This window comes from Vanacampus margaritifer, chromosome 10 (assembly GCF_051991255.1).
Source record: "Vanacampus margaritifer isolate UIUO_Vmar chromosome 10, RoL_Vmar_1.0, whole genome shotgun sequence".
Lineage (NCBI taxonomy): Eukaryota > Metazoa > Chordata > Actinopteri > Syngnathiformes > Syngnathidae > Vanacampus > Vanacampus margaritifer.
In genome coordinates, this window is record NC_135441.1 from 17,992,044 (window position 1) to 18,017,385 (window position 25,342).

The 25,342-nt window shown below is 39.0% G+C and overlaps 1 protein-coding gene and 1 long non-coding RNA gene across 3 annotated transcripts in view; both read left to right on the plus strand.

The window, feature by feature from the left end:
- Positions 1-4,191, plus strand: part of pcdh19 (protocadherin 19) — a 70,748-nt gene extending 66,557 nt beyond the window's left edge. For both annotated transcript variants that reach the window (XM_077578056.1, XM_077578057.1), the window contains exon 5: positions 1,632-4,191. In XM_077578056.1, the coding sequence (XP_077434182.1) occupies positions 1,632-2,197 (566 nt within the window). In that variant the 3' untranslated portion in view covers positions 2,198-4,191. The remainder of the gene's footprint in view (positions 1-1,631) is intronic.
- Positions 4,192-7,140: 2,949 nt separating this feature from the next.
- On the plus strand, positions 7,141-12,933 carry LOC144059482 (uncharacterized). The gene is made up of 3 exons (XR_013295671.1): positions 7,141-7,286; positions 10,935-11,026; positions 12,023-12,933. It is a non-coding gene; the product is annotated as an uncharacterized LOC144059482 (long non-coding RNA).
- The last annotated feature ends 12,409 nt before the right edge of the window (positions 12,934-25,342 follow it).

Sequence of the window (25,342 nt, forward strand, 5' to 3'; positions counted from 1 at the left end):
TTAGGTGATCTGTCAGGCTGCAATTGCCAGATGTAAGCGTATGCATTTGGGTCGATTGCAAACAACCCCCCCCCCCCCCCTCTGCGGTCCTGTCTTGTCACCTTGGGCCTCTTCAAATGGAAGTTGGCTTATACTCAATGAGCAGGTTGCAGCGCAAAAATGTGTCAGCGCATATCTGTGTGGCAGGACGGCCCACCGCAGCCCACTGGAGAGGACGCACTGTCATCTATTATAGGGCTCAATCATCTTTAAAAGGCGTGCTGCGGCCAACATTTTGTAATCAATCCTATGAGGTAATTTATGCCGTAGACAGCAGGAGAGCATGACATTTTCGTGTTGAAGAGCTGTTCTGAAAGTCCTTCCCTTTTTTTAAGATAAACAGAATGAGAACGTGCGTCTACGCAGACTGCAGACAAATCTCATATTCACTACAGAGTAAAACATCATTACATATTTATGAATCGGTGCCAGATGACAGGCGCAGAGAAAGGGAGGAACCGGGGCGACAACACCGGAACCCGTCTGGTGTCTCTGTGCGATATCTGATCACACTGCTTCAAGTGGCCTGTGATGATCTAGCGTTGCCACGCCCCAAAAATAATTACACATAGGGGTTAGAAGACTTTTGATTAACAACACATCAATTAATTAGGGGTTGCTGCAGTCCTCAATAGATTATGACAATGAGGCATGAAGTAGGCGTAGGTTCTTTCTGAACATTTTGCAGAGATTGTAGTGGACCTGAACCGTTCTTTGTTTTCTACACGGTTACCAAGATATGTATTATAAAAAAGTATTTTTATCACTTAAAGGGATACTTGACTTATTGAGCCATTTTCAACAGTGAGAAGATATTTTGTCTATAACTAATGTGATAACTTTACTTAAACGGGTAATGACCAATCATGGGTCAGTTTGCTGACCAAACCCAGAAAATAGGTGAGCCTTGATTGGCCGTTACCTATTTCCTCAGCACAGGTGATGTCATCTTCAGTCAACAGCAAATGGAAAAATGTGTTTTTAAATGTATTTATTGTAAATGAAAAATGATGAAGTTATCAAATTAGTTCTGGACAAAATATAAACTTTTTACTAGCGATAGACCGATATGGGTTTTTTCAGGGCCGATGCAGATTGTTAGTAGTCAAGGACGAAAAAAAATCAAAAATCAAATCATCAAAAATTTAAAAAAATACAGTAAGTAAATTCTTATTTTTTTCAAGCATAGTTTAGTTTAGTTTAGGGTTTGTAAAATATTGGAGTTAAAAAAAAAATCTTAGTCAAGAGACATCTTTGGTTTTACAAATCTAACTAAAAATTCACGACTCTTCCAGGTCTTCAAATGTTAAGTAAAAACTTAAAGGGTGGGGTCTTAAGTTTTGACTGTTTCTGTTTCTGGCCAAGCCGTTAAGCGGTCTACTTTTTACTGCTCAAAATTTCTCAATGAGTCAAGTATCCCTTTAATAAGAAAATGATACACTTTAACTTTGAAATTGTAGAGAGGTATAGCGTTTTTTGTTATAGTCATGAAATATGTTGACATGTTCTAGTTCAACTTTCACATTTTTTTTCCCACTGATTTATATAAGTTGTGAACAATTCTAACAATCAATTATCTTGTGTTTTTCCAGCTGGAGAGCCCGCTGAAGGCTTCCACTGCCAAGACGAGTGCCGCATTCTTGGACACTCCGACCGCTGTTGGATGCCTCGCGTCCCCCTGCCGGCACGCGTCAAGTCGCCCGAGCACAGCCGCAACGTCATCGCTTTGTCAATCGAGGCCACCACGGTGGACGTACCGCACTATGAGGACGGCACCGCTAAGAGGACTTTTGCCACCTTCGGCAAGGACGGCCCCGAGGACGTGGAGCGGGGCGACGTAAAGAGTAAGCGGACTCACGAGTCTCAGGTGTGCAGCCCCAAGGCTAACGGCGGTGCCGTGCGCGAATCCGGCAACGGGCGCGAGGCGGCCAGCCCCATCACTTCCCCCGTGCATCTGAAGAGCCCCATGTCCAAGCCCCCGTCCGCCTACAACACACTGAAATGCCGCGACGCAGAGCGCATCGCCAACCACAGTCTGCTCCGGCAACCGGAGGGCAAAGACAGTGAGCCGTCGGTGCGGGAGTTCAACACGCTTCTGCACGACGGCCGTGACAAAGAGTCCCCCAGCAGCAAGCGCTTGAAGGACATTGTGCTTTAGCGAGCTTCTCCGCTCACAGCTCGTGCGGCGTGAAACTTGCGTACCATATATAAATATACAGTATATCCTGCAATAGCTGTGCGTACACACAAGAAGAGTCCGGCCGCGGGACTTGACCAGGCGCACCCATTTGCAGTATGCAATATTCAAGAGTGTGCTGCAGCTAGTTGTGTGCTCATGCCAAGGTAGTGGATGTGGCTTTCTTATAGTCGCAGTTCTTTCTCCTTGTTTGCTTTCTTATTCTTTCTTTTTTTATTTGTTTTCAATAAGCAGCGAGTGGACAGGCAGGTTACTGTTGACTGCACGAACATGGCTAGGCGGAGCACTCCAGCTCTCACGCCAAAGCGGGACACATTGGACACCCGAGGTGCCAACACCCGAGTACAGTTTTGCCTTTTCGACGACTTTTTGTATCACAATTCAATATTTGCCTTCTTTTTGGTTTTCGCGGTTTGTTTCAGGCTGCCGAAATCCGCTCTTTTTTGTTCCTTTTTATAGTGAAAGCTCCGTCAGTGTATTGAAGAAGACACACAGGATTCATCTCAAAATGTACTTGAGCAGTCGGGGGGGGAGATGTAAAATGATGACCTATCCGTCCCGTTTGCACTCGTCCCCAAAGCTTTCGCTGCATCCGCGAGGACGTCGCCAGACTGTGAGCTCTTTACAGTATTTATACTTCGTCACAGATGGAGCGAAGTGAACTGTGGCTATCTGCCTGAGCCTTTCCGGGAAAAAAAACTGGGGGAAAAAAAACTGGAAGTGGAACAGACAGAGCCATGTGTTCACTTTCCACCCGGTTGTACGACGCCGCGTCTGCGACGCCCAACCCTGATTGTAGCCAGCGGAGCACAAGTTAGGATCCTGTGCTCCGTGGAGTCTTGTACCTTTTTTCTGACTTTTGACTATGGGGCTAGGATAGAAGGGATCGTCACTCTTGTCTTGCTATGTGGAACTCTGTATAGAGTTTACTATTATCATTTTTATTAACCTGTTGTTATGTGACAATCCCTTTAATGTTTTGTTTCAACAGATTAAAAAAAAAAATACAAATAAACATAAACATTGGTGTTCAACTGAAGCTACAGTAGCGTTTGTAACACAAACACAAAAATGGAGAAAAAAAAACATATGCCAAAATATATTTTATAGATAATTTAAAAATGTATAATGAGAATATTTAATGCTGTGTAGTTATTCTATGAGTAAGTTATACTTGAAATTAACTTGCTTTTGTTCATTTTTTTTTTGTCTTTTGTTTTTAATTTTCAAAATGAACTTGGATTATTATTTTTCTTTGACTGTGTTCCCTGGCAACTGTTGACTTGCAGTCTACCTTGTTGTAAAGAGTTTCTTATTGGTCAGTTCTTGTGCCATCAAGTTTCTGTGTGGACAACTAGAAAACTTCCAAAAAAAACAAAAACAAAAAAAAAACACAAAAAAAAAAAAAAACAATTTCAGCACCAACATTATTAGTGTGTCCGTTCAATGAGCATTAGAGTGAGATCACAAAAGAAACCAAAAGATAACGATGCAAACAATAGATGTTGCACAATCTTAAAGACAAGCTGATAATTGGGGTTTCCGCCTGGCACCATACTGGGACAAAAAAGCTTTTATATTTTCAAATCTTTCACTGAGAGTTTGGGCTCACCCAGCACTTTTGTCACACATCTATTGATCTGACACAAAAGTTTTGATCAGAGTGGTATAAAGAGGACCCCCGGCCCCTACAAGCAGCAGTCTTGTGTCTGACACGACAAACGTCTGAGGCACATCAGCAATGTGGTTTTATGTTGCTTTGCAGTAAACTATGTACAATGTGGATCGTGTGAATGAAAGTGGACAGACTGCATACAAAAAAAAAAAAGGAAAAAAAAAACTCTAGATCTTGTAACTGAATGTTTTGCTGGTCTCACCCTTGGCTTCTGGCAAAAATGAACATCAGAATAATCACTGAATGTATACAGCAGCTTATAATTAAACTATTAAATGTGCTCTGTCTTGTTGCCTGATCTTTCCTGCACACACGTCCAAAACTGAACTTGCCCATTAGGAATCAATGTCCGAGTGACAAGCCACTGAGTGAGAATTTTTGGCTTGGCAACGCTTTGATTTACATCAAGGGAGCAGATCGTGGAAGAAGCTCAAGTCAAATTTGGTGGCGTTATACTAGAGCAATGCATGGAATTTGCATCGCCGACAAACTGGGATAAAAATAACCCGAATTGTGAGGATGATCAAGAAGCTCACTTTGACAACTCTGAAAACTGTTGGTGTCTTTGTTGTGATTCAAGAAAGTCAGCAAGGCTGGACCTACAGCGGGCACACTGTGTACTCACAACTAAATGCATACAAATATTCAAATGGACCTGTTACTTCACATCATGACATCACAGCTTTGTAGACCATCCAAAAAAATGGCTGTGATTGTTTGTATACTTTCTTTCCCATCTTCTTTTGGGAATTAAATTAAGTTCCATATGAAAGCAAGAACTGTTTTTTTTTTTTTTTTTTAAGGCTTAGGTCTTAGCCGGACCGGGGTATAGCACTGCCCAAGGGGCACATATAGCCCGCCCACAGTCTCTAACCGGGCCCACAGTGACCATAAAGTTGAAGTAAAACATATATGCAGTTGTTTTATTTCATTTATTTTAGGAGTGTCAAAATTGCATATTTAATTTAACGTAACTTTAACACCACAAATTTTGTAACACGTCCACGTCAAAATTTAGCAGTAAATGTAATAATAAGCCATATATTTGTGGAGACTGCAGTCAAGTTACTTTATGTTCTTAAGTTCTTAATAAGAAAAGAAAAATGCACTGAGCTGTCACCAACATCTTAAAAATGCAATTATGCCATCTAGTGGCCGAAAATGGCCTCAACACAAATCAATATCACACTCGTTTTTATGAATTTATAAATTTTAGGAATTATGAAATTACTGTATCAATGACTAAAAGCAAAATGTTAGCGACATTTTTGCTTGCTGCCTGGTGGAGAGAAGAGGGCCAAGAGGATTTGGCCTGATAAATATGGACGCAAATCTACCGTTTCATGTATATTGTATGTATTATACGCCATCACCACATTATTATACATTAGTCTCAATAATATTATACTTACCACTTATATTTATATTTGAGAATTCTGACTAGGAATGGCTAATATGAATTTTCAGTTGTTGCACACCATTAAGATAATTTTTAAAGTGAAAAAATATAATTTTAGTGTGCGTTGCCGCATTGACATGTTTATTAGTTTCCGATGTTTATATAATCCAAAATATTGTGAGTTTCATTCGAATATTTTGCAGACTTTGATTATCGTATGTCTAATCATTTTTGTAAACATACATTTCGGTAACGATCAGTCACATTTTTTGGAGTAACGTAATGTTTTTTGTCTACATAGGGGGCCAATTTACGACGTATATAGAATAAAAAATATTGCAAGTGTATTTTCAGACTCTGTTTAGCACATGCTCGCGCATTTCCACATACATTTTGATGTTTTGGGGCATTATGCCACCATAATGACCCGGTTGCACATCACTGTAAGTACATGGGTTGACCACATTCCTCAATAAATATGTTTCTTTATTTTCTTTCTCGAAGGAAGAAAATGAAAGTTGAGATTGATAAGAGTGTTGTCTCTATTATGGCAATATTTGATGACGCCATATGGCATTTTTATAGCACAATACACCAGGGAACACGTCTAAAATAAAAAATGTCCAACACGACAGCGTGCAGCGTATGGCATTATTTTGATACTTTAGCAGCTTAAACCTTCTTTTTTTTTAGGCAATCAGATGCCATTAATATTTGCAATTTTAATATTCATACACGCTGCCTAATAAGAACGAACAATTTATTGGCAATGTGTAACATGATGTGAAGGTGCGCCACAATGAAACCAATGGTGAAATAGGCCATCATCCTTGTCTAATAAAATGGAAATTAACAGTTGGAGTGGGCTGGCTCCACAACTCACCATTAATATTCACAGCACTCGCTGTTGCCATTTCCCATTATTTCCTGAGCGGACCTTTGGGGGAAAGTTCCAACAAGTGAGGCGAGTGCTTGCATGTGTCTATTTCTGGTGGGAAGTGTTCTTTTTATTTCCCAGAGTGGGTCACAAGGTGCCATTTCTGTGACAAAAAAAACAACATCGTAACTGATGTGCTGCGTTCAGTCTGATGTGCCTTCTCAGCCAGCGGTATGATGTCATTAATGGCTCGCGTACACTATTGATTTATTTGTTGACTTTGAGTGGAAGGGTGGAGGAGTCTGCTACCTTTTCTATAATGCTCCCACTCAATAAACACTCTGAATTTCACCTCTCTCCCACACACGGAGCGAGCGAGCTTATGAAGGATACTGTACCAAGAAAGATTCCAGTGCAAGTGAGTGGACGAGGGAAGAGAATGAGCAACAGGAAACGCGCAGCTGCCCTGTCTGATAAGAGGCTGTCTTCATTTCTATAATTAATTTGCCATTGCCTCTATATAGCCTCTGGTGGAGCCAACATGAAAGCTGGTCTGAAAGCCCTCTTGCCATAACGTGGCCATTAAATCCATAAGGAGGATCTTGTTTCTTCCAGCTAAGTTGCAGGCAGCATTGGACCACACAGATGAATTACTACTGGAGGGCTTAGACTCCCAAGTCCCGAGTAGACAGGACAAACTAATATATAGCCCTGACTCCTTCTAAAGGGCAAAATGTGCATAAGAAAAATCTCTTTAATACTAGCTGGAAAACTAACTTACCCACACAGAATGAAAAGATACTTCCACTGGAGGAATGTCATCAAATTTTGGGGGATATTTCAGAGGGCATCACACACACTAATGACAAAACAAGACACACCTGGGGCTAGAGTGGCTGAGGGCACTGATTGGTTGACACAAGGAAGGGCAGGATTACACTTAACAAGACCAAGGGAGACTCACAAGGAAAAACGGAACACAACAGATCATGACAGAAACTTAAAGAAACATGACAACAGGAGCATGTAGTTTACCTCGTCATTAACTTAGCTGGTTTAGCTAAGCATGCTAGCGGCACAAATGGTGGTAAAGTCTCAGGTAAGCAATATAACCATAGCATTTTGGTTAGCACGCTAGCTTTTTTGTTTTTTGATGTTTACCTTCAAGCAGAAAAAGGTGTGCTCGTGGTGCCTTTTGATTTTTGAGGGTTTCACACCCAAAGGCAAAAGGTAATTTGAAACTATTGTACAAAGGACCAAAAAGTCCAACTTTATTTTTTATTACTCCACCATTTTGAAAATGGAAAGCACATGGCCTAGAAAGCACACAGTTCTGCCTTATTGACACATTTTGCACATTTGATTGCATATATATATATATATATATATATATATATATATATCTCATCTTATTGCGGCATCTATGGAAATCGTGCACAAAAACGTTGCTTGTTGGAGCACCTTTAATCGCTCTTGATTCACAATGGTCATGAAGAATAGAATATTACCCCCATTACTGCGAGATTTATATCAAAGGTTACCGGGACACACATTCTATTAAGGTCCTATTAATGTTTCAATTATCATGTGTTAAGAGGGGGAATCAGAGAACAATTAGGGTGATTTATTTACGACCAGGACGAGTGCAAGCAGAGCCTGCTGCAGCCTGGCATTCCTTCAATACAGAATAGATTGAAGGTTCTTTTGAAGTAGACCCCACATACTAAAATCTCAACCGAACCCCCCCTTACTCTAATCACTGAACTCTGCCTCTTTGGTGACCTCATTCTTTCAAAAGACCTTGCAGCTGCTCCTTCCTCACAGAACAGCAACTTCTTTTCAATACTGGAGGCCGTTCACTCCAGATTTAAGTAACAGCATGTTTGACCAGCACTACTGCACTGCTTATTTACCATTGGGCAAAGAAAACCACTGGTACTATTAGTCAAAGAAAACTCAAATTTATGCTTTTTACCATACACAGTTTTGAATATAAAAAGTTTCTCCTCCCCAAACCGATGCAATTCTTCGTTCTTTCAGCCCATATCACAAAAAAATACTGAAGAGTATTAATTAGTGGAGATTTACTGGCGAGCTCTAAATCCTGAGCGGATGTGATATTCCTCCACTTTTAAGCACATCAGCCATTTCTTTGAAGACTCTTTAAGCGCTGCACATTAAACTATTATCCAGCAACCCGACTCACCTCTGAACAATCCGCCCGGCGACTTGAAAGAGATACCGCTGCCATCTTAGTGCGATATGAAAAGGCTCAGTATTTAAGAGCCTTTGTGAAAACGAGTTTTCTTGTTCCTCATGAGCCCACTAAAGATTTCCTATAATAAAGAAAGAAATAAAATAAGGACTTTTTGCCATTTGGCCAATCACACAAACCACTAAAAGAGTAAACAATATGATTTCATATAATAATAATAATAATAATAATATCTGTACATCCAAATCATAATTTTACATACTATATTTTAAATATATATTAGAACGTTTTATACCAACACATAACCCCCCAATTTCTTAATTTCCTTCACAGGAGTGAAAAAAGTATATCTAGGTGGCTTGCTGCCCAGAAACCTATTTAATCCAGATATCAAAGTGATAGTTTCAGAAAATTAAGGTTAGGCAAAGCTTTACATGACTAAAAGTACAATATTTAAAAGCATTTAACAACGAAGAGCTTAAGACATTTAAGAACTAACTTAATATTTTCCAGTGTGATCAGAAACATAGCTACACCTTCATAGGAATCTAAACACATTTCTTGCGAGATATCAAAATCACCAACGTAGCTAGCTATCCATCAACCTAGCCAAGCTAATTTCCAGTAAGTACTCAGCTGTCTTGCTAGTAAGAAAAATGTACAAACCTGGCTATCTAGCTTGTTATCAATCTGTCGAAGCTAATATACAGTAAGTACTCAGCTAACTGTGTTGTTAGTATAAAAAAAAAAACAAGTACTGAAGGAATATTTTGATTACTATTTTAAGTGTAATCTTTGCGTGTCCAAAATAATTGTATTCAGGATCTGATGAAGAAGTTTTCTTGCAAGAATTTATTTAGAGGCCTCTAAAGACACAGTCAGGACATCACATCAGAATGCAACGTGATGATCCCAAGTGTGTGACAATTTACAGAACATCGACTCATTTATACTCAGCAGATAAAAGGTTCCTCCTCCCGGCTCTTGATTGAACAAAGGGCAGACATGTCATCTCCTAGATTGAACAAAGGTGTAAGGTTGATGGTAAACAGACATCTTTATACAGTTCCCCTTCTTGATTGGGGGAACAGAAGTAATCAAAATCTGACCCCAGACCTTCAGTACCTAAGTGTCAAGAAACTCTGACAACATCATGCACATTGCCCCTCCAACAGCATTTGAGGGTACAAAGATCAAATAAAGTTCACAAAATCACCATCCCACTGTATTCTTTTAAACACTCATGATTATATCACATTGATATGCCTATAAGTAAATTCAAAAACAGTAAAACATCAAATTGAAAATGTTAAATGTCTTCAGTACAAACCTAACTAAGTACCGCGTTACCCAGTAGTGTCTAAGCTAGCTGTCCAGCAACCGACATAAACTGATACTGTTGTGGTACAATAAGGAACCAAACTATTTAGTTAGCTTTACGCAAAGTCTAAATACATTTCCGGCATGGTAACAAAATCAACAAGGTAGCTATAACCTACAAACCTAGCTATCTAGCTTGTTGCCAAGTAACATATGCTAGCAACCTATCTAAGATTATTTTATTGCAGCTAGGCTACTAGCTGTACTCGGGGTGTAACTGCAATAGCCCAAAAGACAGTTTAGTTTTCTTCAGCCATCATATGTCCACACCTTTTAAGCGAAGCGATTATCATCCCTTCTGGATGGGAATCAAAGGAGCTCCTGAGAGACGTTCTGGCCTTGCTTGAATCCTCACACTTCATCTGCACAGTTCCTACACTGAGACCCGATCGAGTCTGGACCGGCAAGTGATGACAACACTTTGTCACTCCTGCAGTGTTGCTCCAATCCGTGTGGTTAGAAAGGATGACTAAAGATGACTTATTAGGCGATGGAGGAGAAAGTTGGTAGAAATTATGAAGACTCTTGGGGATGGATGATTCCTGTCCGACAGGCAGGACTTTCCACACCAGAAGAATTGCCTTTTGTCGGAGCTTTGTTTTGTATTGAAAAGGTTAGTCTTTGTCACATTGAGAAGTGGCCTGCTCATTGCTATCAGTAAGAAGACTGATTACGCTCTCCATCTCCCAACCACAGCTACATATCTGCCCATCCCGGTCACTGACCACTTCCTTTTGTGGCCACCACAAAGGATCTTTGATCACCAGTGAAATGAGTTACTCAGACAATAGTCTTCATTCACACAGGAGCGCCGAGGCCTCGCAGGAATGGGGGGGATGCAGCAGCAGCCTCCGCCGCCGCATTCCCCCAGCAGTCTTTAATTAGAAGTGATGCTGGACAGATCATATCATAACCATTAGTGATGCCCTGATAACACGGCACCAAAAAGCAGCTTTGTCTGAGATGGGTCCGACGAGCCCATCGGGACCCCTCAGGCCGCCAGCCTGACCTCAGCCACCTTGCTTTGACATCGGATACCGGATATGGTGGCGTATAAACCCCAAACCCCCCCACCCTACTAGGATAAATTGGCTGATAGAAACAAGAAATAAGGGAGTGTGGCCTTTTGAAATCCTCTGTTTTTGTCAACAGGAGCCCTGGATCTCACCACAACTCCCCATGGGCGTATATTATGGGACTGGTGATGATTGGACCCACCATTGATTTATTTCACCCGGATGCAGGTACATGCTCTTTTTGCTCCCTTTGCTCTAAAAAACAGAGATGCATTGCACTTTGAAAATGTCAATATCACAGTGTATCAGTTTGTTGTCTGTTAGGATACAGTATTCATCAGGGGTGGCTGGTGGAATTTTTGCGGGGTGGGGGTTGAGGGTGCTATTAAAAAAAAAAAAAAAGGGACAGTAGGCTACCTGTAACAAACATCCTTGACCAAATTAACCCCTGTGGAACACCGTACGTTCCGTTATACATGTGAATTCATATCGCACATGTTCGTCAGACTACTTCATTTTTTTTGCTCGACATAGTTTGTATGAAAGGATTAATTAGAAATCACACGACGTATCATCACACAGCCATAAGTCGACTACTGGGTGCAACAAATTCCCTGCAGCACAGATAGGCTGAGCAATGTAGCGTGATCACCTCAGCCAATGATGGCCAAGTGGGGCGTATAATAATGAATCGTTTGATTCTGTGTGTCTTGACTTCAATCGAACCCAGGTTAGGAACCACTGGTTTAGATGCTTGGTTTGGGTCCCAAACCATGGGCTTTTTAACTGGCATCGACCTGACACTAGCATTTTAATGTGGTTGGCAATGTCACCAGAATAGCTTTTTAAAATTGAAAACCACTTTTAAATTGCACCAGTTTAGTTTGACTTTGTAGGTTTCATTTTATTGTGATTGGATCGATGTGGAGAATATCTTAACTCACATAGCCACATTAATAAAAAATAAATCGTAAAAGGTCCCAAAGTTAGAAAAAAAATGCAACATTGAATTTGGAGTTATTGCACAAATTATGACATGAATCATTTTTCATTGCTATACAAATTATTCCATTAAATATTGTGCCGGAACAAAAAAAAAGAAGCTTCTCCTTTAGTAAATCTCTATTCAGTGGCACACAGCTAATACAGTCAATGATGATGAGCTCAAGGTCATCACAAGGCAATTTTTTATATTCTCTTTTTTTTTTTTTTTTTTTTTGACAGCATTGGCTGTAGCTGGCCCTCATCAGCAGTCGTCCTGCCTATTCAACGTGTTCAATTGAATTACTCGCCGGGAGAGTCAATGAGAGAGCTTTGCAGTCGCCTGTTCAGTCAAGCAAATCAGTGAATACACATTCAGGGCCACTTTGCCCTTATTTTTGCTGCTTGTCGTGGAGAAAAAGAGCACTGGTGGATATGCACTCAAACAGAACATTCAGTACATCTGCACAATCTTCGAAGATTAGCTTTATAGTTCTGGAGCCTTATCAAACAGTGCGTAGGATTCTAACTAAAAGTGTAACAAATAATCACACCTATCAAACCATGCATATTCACGCCTGTAGGAAATATATATAAGTCCTAGTCCATGAGAAGTGGATCAGTCCCATATCTTCCCCTGACACAAATATAATAAGCATTGCTGACCATGCTATGTATCGAGTCCGGGCTTCGGCCTTCCTGGGTGGAGTTTGCATGTTCTCCCCGTGCTTGCGTGGGTTTTCACCGGGTACTCCGGTTTCCTCCCACATTCCAAAGACATGCATGGCAGGTTAATTGAACACTCCAAATTGTCCATAGGTGTGATTGTGAGTATGGTTGTTCGTCTCTGTGTGCCCTGCGATTGGCTGGCAACCAGTTCAGGGTGTACCCCGCCTACTGCCCGAAGCCAGCTGGGATAGGCTCCAGCACCCCCGCGACCCTAGTGAGGAAAAGCGGTCAAGAAAATGGATGGATGGATGGATGGATGGACCATGCTATGTGATGAGTGAATCATATCCTAGGAGGGGAAATTATAAAAGAAAAAGCATAGCTCTAACAGCATACTGTATCATCTGTAATATAATACTGCTCTCTGTGCACGTCATAAATAAGAAGACCTTTTGTGTTTTGGTGCTACTGTTTTGGTTAACTATTAATAGTGGGCCAGCTTGTTTGAACTCTATTTGCAGGGGCTTACCAATAGTGAAAATCTGTGTATAAAATTGACGCCTATTAAAAGGCACTGGGAATAAGAAAAATCTTTGAAAACTTTGAAACTCAAAAATAATTTGATTCTCCCACTGAACACTGAATCAGTGGAGGTTGGCGTTTGTGGATCTCACTCTGCTTCATCTATCCTTCCTTCCTTCCTTCCTTCATTTAGTCCTTCCTCTGGCCTTTTGATGTCTCCCTAATCCTGTTGGAATTCCGATGTATCTGGGGTTGGTGAATGACTCTGGATTTTTAACTATGTGGATGGAGGGTGATGCTTGGTTGGTGTTGGATTTCACGTTGCTTCATCTTTACCTTCCTTTGATCTTTCCTCCTGTCTCCTGACTACTTCAAGACTCTGATGGAGCTCTGAAGTATCCGGTTTGGGTGAAGGGTTTCAGGTGAAATAGACGCATTCAAGCACTCGCCTCACTTGTTGGAATGTGCACACGCACACAAAAAAAGATAGCGAAAAAAAGAAACATCTTTAAAAAAGCACACTGATAAACATTTAATAAGCATTTTTCACACCCCAAAAAATAATAAAAAAATATGCAAATTGACAGATGCCGAACCCACAAGTATGTAGCGGTCCACTGTAATGACCGTTTTGTGAACAATAACATCTATGAACTGAGAAGTCTAGTGACTGACCTTTTCGTTGGCGTTTATTTGAGGGGATGTTTTTTTTTTTTTTTTAGTGCAACCAATTAAGAACTATATAATAAATACATCTTTAAATGTCAATCTTTAGAATTAGCAGAATTGCTTAACCTAATGATGCGGCCCCAAAAAAAATAAAAAATTAAGATGTGTGTCCTTGGTGACGAATCAGGTGAAGCATTTTTTTCTTTCATCATCATCATTGTTTCCATACTGGCAAATGCAGTATTCTTCTGTTCCACGCATCTATCGCAGTATATGGATGCTGGTTTGCGCTTGCCTCATTATGGGAAGAAAAACTAGGCAACACAAAGGCTTGGTTAATAAGTGACAAATTGTATTTTCCGGCTGACAGAGGAAACAAAGAGTTTATATAGACAGCTGCAAGATGAAAGGAAAACAGTGTGGATGCAAAAAAAGAGAAAAAAAACCACACACCAACGTCCCTGTCATGAATGTCAGCTTATTACTTTGTCTGTGATGTTTCATTGTTACACAACATGGGAGCTTTTTGGGAACAAAACATCCGATGCGTATTTGGTAGGCGTCACGACTTATCCTGACAAAAGTTACTCAGAGAGACCAATATCTGCTTCACATCCTTAATTCATATGCATCATTATTTGAGCAGCCAAAGTAGAATAATGTGATTTCAACCATCACAGACCTCATATTTGATCATATATTCAGAACAAGCAGGGTTCTCAGTAGGACAACATTTTAAAACTGTGAAAAATGGCGACTATTATGATACTGATGCTGCATTCCAAGACTGCTTAAATATCTCTCTAGGCACTTTTAAGTTTCCAGTCAAAAGTAAACAATGGCCAGTGTGTGCCCAGCTATCATTTGTTTTCTTTATAAAGCAGCCTTATTATTTTTTTCCGCACATTTTTTACCTTTGGGGGATCGAATAACAGCATGTGTACATGTTTTAATATAGCAACAACATGGGCCCTATTTTGGTACTAATTCTAGCACAAATTGCATCCAAACTGTGCGGATGGGTGGACTTTTCTTCCTTTTGGTATTTTTACTAGATCTGCGCAGGCAGAAGGGGGCATTTACACCGCCAGCTTTATTTAACATCTAGTTGAAGTGGCTCCCTTCATTCCCTTTAAATGGTGCTATTAAAAAAATATTTGAAGATCATAATAATAATTTGTTCAATGAATTTATTTCTACAATGATTCAGAGTGATTGTCTCACACTGTTATATGTATTAGGCATAGACTTATCGTCATTTTGACAAATATCGGCATCGGCCATTTTTTAGTTCGATGATAGATCAATTTAAAACTATTTATTGAACTATTAATTTAAATTTTCTGTTAATGTGATAGAAGGTGCTACTGACCCTTGGAACTTTCTGCATATTCTGCTTTTGTTTGAAATTAAGACTAAGTTAAGGAAAATTTAACACTTTAGATATATATAAAATGTTGGGAAACTATATTTACTGTAGAAACCAATGGGGAGCTATATACCGGTACTTGATTAAGATTTTATTGAACTATTTACAACATGCTAATGACCCTGGGAACTCCCTCAATTTTTTTGTTAGAATTTTAAAACAAACATGTCTATTGACTAAGAAGGGAAAAAAACATCCAATGTTTAGCAAATCTTAAACATTTAAACATCAGCAAAGAGTTGTAGTTTGTATTTTGTATTTTTTTATTTTGACGCCAATATTTTCCCTTTTTGTGAAAATGAATATCGAGCCCCAAATATTGGTTATCAGCCTCCTTGACTACTAATAATCGGTATCGGCTCTGGAAAAAAAGCATCGGTCCATCTCTAATATTTATGAATGAAATGTGATGACGCCTGTACTTCAATCAAATCCACCAAATTCGCGTTACACCACCTGCGCCACAAATTAGACCTGCTTTTATTGGTCTAAATTCTAGTTTACTTTCTGTGTGTGCCAGGAGCGCCTAATAGAAAACACCCTCTGTCAATTAAGCACACCGTGGTCTGCCAAATTCCCCAAAACAGTAAACTAGACTTGCCCTGGTACAAAAATGAAGACGTCCAGACATAGCGAGAAAATTATAACACGTGGGGTTGCTGGCAATAAACATGCATTTACAGTAATGACCTGTCCTGTAACCTTAGTTTGGCCATTTGGGGTAGGATAGCATAAAAATTTGTAGGCCTTACAATGGAGCAAATGAAATGAGACGTATAGCTAGTAATGGCTTGACCATTGACCTACACGTCCCTCAGTAGCATACATTATACACTCCACAAAGGAACTATGAGTTGAAATGATCACATCTAAAGATAACATTCTCCTAAGTGAAGTGAAGTGATGTAACAAAACAAAACAAAAAACACTAAATGCAAACAGTATCATATTTGCATGTAAAATCAAACCATACAACAGTTCTTTAAATAACTGCCATTGTAGTCTTTAGAAGAGGCTGTGACAAAGAAAAAGAGTGTTGAATAGGTTTCACTCCTCTGCACAGAAGAATAAGAGATTACGCTATGCAGAAACTAGAGCAGCGTGTGCGTTGAAAGCGTGCAACTTATTGTTCTCTATGTTATTTAAATCACTGAACAAAAGTGAATGGATTGCCTGGAGCTTTGCTTCAACTACAGGTGTTTGTATGTGTGTGTTTGTGTGTGCTTCGAGTGCAGCTGGTGGAAGAAATTGGACATGCTTGTTGTTTCGCCTAACTTGTCCAAATCGTACAAGACAGATTTATTTATTTTTTTTCCACGACACAAAAGGGAAATCATGGAATTGTGTTGTGAAGGAACAACTTCACTCCGGCCACGGTGGCTTAAAGCTGCATCAGCACAAATACATCTTCACGAGCTCACTTGTAGGCGGTTTATGTAATTTGTTACAAGACATGGCACAGTATTGCGTCTGTATCCTCCTGCTAAGTTTTGGTGTTGTTTAAATCTTTTAGTCTGGTATAAAATGGCTATTTTGGGCATAAAATGGATAAAGTTGGTGGCGGCAGTAGCTCAGTCTGTGAGGGAGGGTTGAAGGTTTCAATTCTGCTCCCATCACATTATTCTAAATGACGATGACCCAGCTACGCTGGAGCGATACGATTCACTCCAATTAACGTGTTTTACACCATTTAAGATTTAATCCAATCTGGCAGAATGCAACGATGAGTTTTGAAACAGACGTATTGTGAAAATCTTCCACAATTTATAAAAGTATCTTAGTATAATGTACTGTATGTGCCATGCTTTGGTCAAAATAATCCAAGGATCAACATTCTTTTTATACTCATCACACTCTTTCAAGGAGAGTAAAAAATAAAGAACAGATATCATGTAGTTGCGCAAGTGAGCAGCCGTGTATATGTTAAAAATTAACCAATCACATTCAAACTCATGTTAAATGAGAGTGAGCAAACATCTTCTACCATTCCAAGTGCCTCTGATTAACTCCAGAATTTCAGCTGTTCTAGTAGGCATTTCCTGATATTATTTTCGCTTTCTAGTACAAGCATTAAGGTTTTATGCTATTATCTGGAACTGTTCATAATTCCGTTCCAGCTTTACACCAAATAGTTTTGGGAATTATGGCCCAAAAAAGAAGAAGATTTAACTCATCTGACGAGAGCAATTTTTTTCACGCGACAAAGAGATTTTGTTCTGGTCCAAGGCTGGCAAAAATAGTTCAAAAGATAAGTTGGTGAGTAATATCAATAACTACTATAACTTCACATATATTTCAGTGTGATTTTTTTTTTTTTGTAGGTCTGAGTATCGGGAGACCGGGGTAAGTTGTCACATCGTTTTCTTAAATTCACTCTGTGTCTATACATTCTGATTCTCTAATAAATACTATGCATACTGTGGCGGTATTATACCGTATGTCTATCTATTTATCCACCATTTTATATGGCCAAATTTCATTTCATCAAGTCAGAAGTGTTTTAAACTCGAAGTGTGGGGAAAACTCGTTACTCGACGATTTATTTGTTAAAAAAGACATGCAAATGGGCTTTTCTGGTATAAACAAGAAGTCCCTTTTTTTCCATTGCTTTTGAAAAGTTGCATTCCCACTTGCCTTCACACGGCAACTCAGCCCCACTATCCAATTCTTTGAGGAGTCCAAGAGAGGCCTTAGGGAATACTTGTGGTGACCTCATGAAGAATAAGCAGGCCGGTGCGAGGTTGTGCTCCTGAAAACTTCAACAATAGAAGGCATTAGTAATGGCGCCAACAATAGGGGACGGTGGGGAGGATGTAAGTCACAGTGAACCTCGCTCTCACCGACTCACTGGGGAGCCTCTGAAATTCAACAGGATGGCTTGTAATAAAGCTACAGCTTGCAACATTTCCAAAGCCAAGGAGCATATTTATGGAGCTTTATGCCACCATAACGAGTAGGTCCTCTTGGGATTTAGTGCTGCACAAGCTTCAATGGTGCACTTCATAACAACCCTCCACTGGCGCACTAGCAGAGGACTAGCAGCGCGTTGCAATCCGTGGAGGAGGAGGCGGAGAAGGAGGTTATGGTCTGGTAGTTCTTGCAGTGTAATGCTATGTATCGTCGTTTTAACACACTAGTTGGACACAAGTTACAACAGAACTTTGGGGGATTATTTTTTGATATCAAAGCAACACATTTTAAATGAGATCTAGGATGATCTGAGGAAGGGGTTCAGGTGGAATCAGTCACAATTTCCAATTGATCTTTTTTAAATCTTCAGGGATAATGTTGTAACGCTTGGGCAAGAATACTTTAAGTACAGTATTAAAGGGGAAAAGTCCAACAGTCGTATAATTCTGAATTTGAGCTAAATACTTTGACATCAATGGAAAGTTTCAAATGATTAAGTCTGTGCTTTGATCCCCCCAAAGAGACAAGAATATACAGCGGGAGTTAATACACTTGTTAAGGTAGTCGATTTTGTTAGTTTAACACTTTACAGTGCAGGATGTTTAATACCATTTTTTTCCCCCCCAGACCGATACCATTATGAGTACTCAGCTATTGAGTAATCATCGATACAAGGCAGAGGTGGCAAATCCAGGTCCAGAAAGTAAAAACCCTGCCACAGTTTGGCTTTAGCCCCAGGTGCTAGCTAGCTAGCTCCCTCCCTAGCTCCCATGGTGCTGGTTTACCTGCTAGGGAGCTAGCTAGCTAGCATCAATGGCTAACGTAGCAGGATTTTGAACTTTCTGGGCCTGGATTTGCCATCTCTGATGCCAGGTACTGATACCACTATAGATAAAATAGTTAATAGTGGTAGAGTGTCCCCCCCTGAGAAAGGGAGGTTGTGGGTTCAATCCGATGGTCATACCAAAGACTATAAAAATGGAACCCATTGCCACCCTGCTTGACACAATGGCAGGGGATCGAACCCACAACCACTGGGTTTGAATATGACTGATCCATGCCACCCAATTTCTATTCAAATAAAATAAAGGGCAGGAATTCTAGCACACTTTTGTCCCACTTACCATTTTTTTTTGAGGGGGCGGTCCTGCCTCCTGCTCGCTCTGTCCCCTCTACTGCTGGGCCAATGACGAGCAAGTCAAAAAAGCACACAATTCCCTATTAATAAAGCAAAATAGTTGATTGTATTGCTGCTGAATCAGACTTAATAGCAATTAGATGAGTTAATAAATAAATGTAACTCTTGTGGATTACCTACATTTAAAAAAATAAAATAAATCAGCTATGGCTTGATCTAACACATCGTTTTTAAACGTGAAAAAGACCAAATTTCAACACCGCCATCTGGCGGTCGGGAGGGACGAACTAACTGAAAAATATTGAAAATCTTTACAGAAAAAAAAAAAACAGATACCGCAAACAGTTCATGTGATACAAACATTTAAATAGCCAGATTTGCTGCTTTTGCTTGACAGTATGATGCAACTATTGTTTCAGAGCATTTGGAGACAGGATATTAGACAGAGAGACAAATATTACCACTTAAAAAATGTCAGACCCCATTAAGTCAATCAGCATGACATCGTTGACAGTCCTCGAAAAAATCTAAGCAACAAATCAACAAACGCTCCAAACATAAATGGCTGGTGGGGAAAAAGCTCATTGTTTTTGTCACACGACACAGAATGTGGGCAAGGAATACATTATTCAGGAGATAAAAGCTCAGGCACAATTTGCTGCATAAAAAAGATGCAAATCAAAATTCCCCCACAATGCTCTCTTCCAAGCAGTATTTGAGCCTTAATAGGGGCACTTTATTTCCGACTGCACATCAGTGGATTATGCTGAGCAATGGAGAGCAGGACCCCCTCGCTACTGCATAATGTTGCCATCGAAATATATTTATTCTAATGATTAAAAATTAAGGGGTGCCGAGCTGCAGGCGGTTACATCATTATTGAGACATGGGGGAGAAAAATAAAATAGGAAATGTATCGCATATCTGGCTTTTGTCTTTTATTTGCCTCAAACATCTTAGGAAGAGACATAATGTGGGGCGCATTTAGGAAAAATTGCTAAATCAAATGCCAAATTGTTACTTATAACTTTTACCCGTATATAAATCTCTCAGATGCTGTTTTAAGACCAATTTGTTGAAAATGAAAATACACTTATTTGACAACTTGGTGAAAATCAATGCTTTTACTCTACTATGGAAGTTTGTGTATGATTTTCAATGTTCAACAAATAGCTCCGGGGTGGGCCATGGCTCATTTGCATGAGATCAGCGTTGTGCAAAGCACAGTGGATGCCCGCGGCAAACACATCGTCATAATGCAGCCGAAATATTTGGAAACTTACTGTCGATATACAGTATAGCCGCTGGCTGTTTAACACTTGTTTAATACGGATGCCCCATTTTGTCGAATCTAAGTTCCTATGGTTTTGATGCCCCTTCATAAATGATTGGTGGGTTGCAAAAAAAAATGATAACATGCCTCCTTTAAGGTGTGCACAAAAGAATAATGTTTCAAGTCCTGTTGGACCCTATAATCTATTCCAAGAAGCTGGGACCCCTAAAAGCACAGGCTGCTGTAGCAGAAATACTTAGTTGGAATCAGACCAACAATTGAATGCAGTGAGAAACAGTTTTATGTGCAACAGTGAGTAATTTTTCTTGAACACCCCAAAGACATTGTTCCCAGTTTGCTCATAAAGATGGCATAGGGGCAGCAGGAGGCCTGGTTAGTACAGTTTTATAGCAACACAGGAGAGAGTTGTTGTGTTGTTTGTGCAGCTCTGTCGTCATGAGCGACTTATTTGACTTCATGTCTCTCCCAAGCACAAATGCGCTTTTCCAGCAACAACGCATGAAACTAGATTCTTCGGAAGACCACAACCGCCAAAATTAAAAATAAATAAATTACTAAAAGTGAAAATAAAAACAGAAATAAACAAATATAATTCAAAAAAAAATAAAAATAAAAAAAAAATATATATATATATATAATTTGTATAATTTGTATTTAATTTTTTGATTTATTTATATCCATTTTTATGTATTTATTTTATTTATCCAGTCATTTTATTATTATTATTTTTTTAAATGTTGGTTGATTTTTAGTTTTGGTCCTTAATCATTATCATTGTAGAACTCGCACGCTGCTTCGGCAGTGGCGCAGCCTGGTGCAAGGGTGGTACTGCTGCGCTGATGTAGACATTCATTAAAACTGGTATTTGGCATGATTAATGATTGTTGCAATTTGGGTGAGAACATGTACAACCTCTTTTGGAGTTTGGGGAGGATAATTGGTCTGAGTTGCAAAAAGAGGTAGGTGGTCTCCATCGCTATAGTGCCCAACTTGCTCTGTCATGTGCTGTGCTGTAATGTCTCTCAGGGACTAACTCTATGGAACTCGCTGACTTAATTTCCTGCAATGCACTGCAATGTTTCACATTTTCCTTTTTTTGGCCCAGTCCTCACGTCTTTATTTTGCATTTGTTTCATCAGGGATAATTTAGCTCCGTCTGATTTAATGAAGCGATAATTCCATGATAATTAATATAATCCTGCACCAAAGCAAATTTGCCTGTGACAGTTATTTTGATGGTAGGGAGTCGGTTTGCGGTGGAAGTGTCCACGCTGCAGGAAACAGTTGGCAGGGGAACGAGAACAAAGAAGAGTTGGGAGACGAGATATTTGAATTGGGCTAGCCAACCTCATGATGTACCAAATTTGCAGTCAAACAAAAAGAAGGTGCTTAGTGAGTCAACTCAGCTCCTTTAAGATGCTTTTATATACACAAAATCTAGGATGGGTTGTATTATACACCACCTTGCTCTTGATTTGGCGTAAGGGTGTGAGTCAATTTTTTGGAGTAAAACCAGGGATGGTTTTGTCATCGGTGCTACTGAGGGGCCACACAGGACCATGTACTTCCAAACCAAAAAAATGACAAAAATACCAATTTAAACATGAACAAAATATGTGCAAACGTGCAAAATACCTGCTCTTAATTCATTTCATTTTTCATAATACATTTTCAATGCTTGAATAAAAGATCCGCTATACAAACCCAACAATAAAAAGTTTGTAGCAAACAACAAAATAATCATATTATCTGATTTAATTTTCCAGTGCAAGGGGCTCTCTTGCATAAAAATGACCATTCAAGAAAGGCACAAAACTGCTAAACAGCAAACCAACATATCTATGATAAATGTATGTATTTTACCTTAAAGAAGAGTTCAATAGAAAGCTGGGAAAATGTAAGGAATTTATTGATTTATTTGTTTGTTTATTTATCTACAGCTCAATTTTTAAATTAAAACTTTTAAAAAATGCAAACTGCAAGCAATGAATTATCCAATAAATAAAAATCACCACACACAAGAAAACAGAATTGTAAAAAAGCTTACGTAATTTATTTTCATGAATATGTAAGAAATAGTTTGTCTAATTGTTAGAAAATTAAGTATGTCTTAGCATGATTAACCACAGGGAACATGATATCATCCATGTTATATTTGATAATAAAGTGACAGCTGCAAGCCCTCTTTAGTTTCCCATCGAAAAATGTGTGCGTTAAAATGCATCCATTAAAAATGAATTTACTGTATGTGAAAGCCGGTGGGCCTTTGGAAGATAAAATAAATATATCCAAGTAGAGTACTTGGGCTTTACAGAAAATTAAGCATGATGGATTACCAATTTCCTGCTTCAATTTTCATCTACAGATTTTAATATTAAAAAATTTGTCCTTTACGTTTACAAAATTTTAATTCTAACTTTAATCATTATCAAGAGATGAGCTGGTAACTTTTGTTTTACATTTTTAAGTCAAATGAGTTGCATATATATTTAAAAATAGTATAGTAGATTTTCATTGGTATATAATCAAGAAATGATTTGAAAGGCTTATAATGGCACATTAAAGGATTTCAATGAGAACAAGACATTGCAGTGAGCCAAGATTATTACAAATCTTTCTACAGTATCTACTGTAGTTTTGAAGACGCCACACCGGTTTCTTAAATGCCGCAAATAGTCACTTGACACTAAAACACAACAATGTGCACATTGTGTTTTGGGCTGTTTGTAAGGCATTTGCGCTCGCCCCCCCCCACCGCCACCACCCCCAAATTGTAGCAATTATGCTATTATGTTATTACCTCTGCACCAAGGAGCTCACAAATAGCATTCGGCTCACTACGGCTTGCCGCTCATTGGTGAGTGTTTCATCTGGACAAACGATCAGTCGGAATAACAGTGTGGTGTCAGACTAATTAGATTTATTGTTGATGAGATCATGCAGCTTTCAAGTGGGAACAATCGCCGCGTTCAGCGCTCCACTTTTCGACGACAAAACTATTTAATAAAACAGCGGTGGAATGCACTGAAGTCATTAGATGTTTATTTAGTCCGGCAAAATTCTAGATTATCGCACGATGAGATTGTTGGGAATTCTGTGATTAATTATTTAGCAGCTTGTGCTGTTTGCCTGAATACGGAATGAAATAACTTGTTTTTTGTTTTGTTTTAAACATGAGCTTGAAAAATATGAATCCACTCATCTTAATTCAGCATATTATCATTGCCAAAGGCAATGAAAGGATTGTTAAACTCAACCGCTTGGATGAGTTACTTGTCCCAAAAACATTGATTCCAAAATAATGGATTTTTAGTAAGAATGAGAGTTGAAGTCAAGGGCAGAAAATATATGATGCCATGGCACTCCTACAGGGCATATTAACATAGAATCTGAGGATTGCTAGGACACATTATGATATATTAATGTACATCATAGTCAATTTAGTCACACAGTGTCTTCAAGTCATATCTTATTGTTCTTAATGGCCGTCATACTCAATTTAGTCACACAGTGTCTTGAAGTCAGATCTTATTGTTCGTATAGTGTGTGGTATGCTTGACAGCATAACCAACACAGCGCAACCTCTGACTTTCCACCATCAATCACAGTCACGCCCACAAAACCCAGAATGTAGTACCCATGTTGACCTGTGAGAGGCAGCAATGTACCGCAGCCAGAAAAATTAAGACAAAGCAACGCAAACTGTTAGCTTATCTGGTCATTCTGATGGGGGGGTTGTTTGCCAACTCATGGTTACCAGCAGAGATGGGGCACTTGACTCATATGGCTACACTCGAGTCAGACTCAACATGCAAGGTTTGAAACTCGAACTTAAGCGGCAACGACTACATTTCCTTTTTGTCTGTCCGACACACTTTGTTAACCTGAGCTAGCTAAGGTTAGCTCGACAGTTCAGCTCACCAATCACTGGTCAAATACTTCGTCGATTCTGAATGATTGGGAAACCAATTAAGTGGAATATTAGATGAAATTAGACGATGGAAACCGTAGTCTTTTAACTATATAACTATTAATTGTATAACTATTTATTGTACATTTAGAACAGATATAAAATTTGTGATTAATCGTGAGTAAACTAGTGAAGTCATACGATTAATTAAGATTACACATTTGAATCGCCTGACGCCCCAAATTTTTAATAATCTTTACATTTATTTTTTTTAATCATTTATTTGTTTTAAATTGATAAAAGTAACTGTTGAAGATGTGATTAATTACAATTAAAAAAAAAAAAAATTGGTTGACGCTCCTAATTTTTATTAATCTTTTCTTCTTTTTTAAAAAAAAGAAAAGATTAAAAAAATTAATTAACAAAAGTGGAAAAAAATTCAAACTAATAGAAATAGTTCAAATAATTTTTTGGACAATGGTCAATGGCAGTGAATGAGTTAATAAGAAAAAATAACTAACATTATATTATACCTACACCTACTGCCTATGTCTACTATGTCTATGCTTTTCTATTCTTTTTTTTTTTTTTAACTAAAATTTTTCACGTTGCCTTGGAAAGTGGCAGCATGGTTGGCGTATTGCCTTGTGGGTTTTATCTCATTTCCTCCCACATTTCAAAAGCATTCATGTTAGGTTGAATGAATACTCAAAATTTTCCATAAGTGTGAACGTGAGCATGCAGGACGCTTGTTTGTCTATATGTTCCCATATTTGACGCCGCACATTCCTGTTGAATTGGCTTGATGGACTTCATATTCAGTTACAAAGTAATTCAGGAGAGTTTGTTCCCAAAAAAAAAAGAACATAATAAGAACTGATCTGATGGCCAAAAAAAGGAAACGTATTACAGTGCGGCGTGTCTAATTGACCGGGAAATTCTATTGAAAAGGTCTTTCTGATGCAAGTCCAGCTGTGACGAGTTGTGCCACACATAATATTGGACAACCAGGGTGGTCGCTC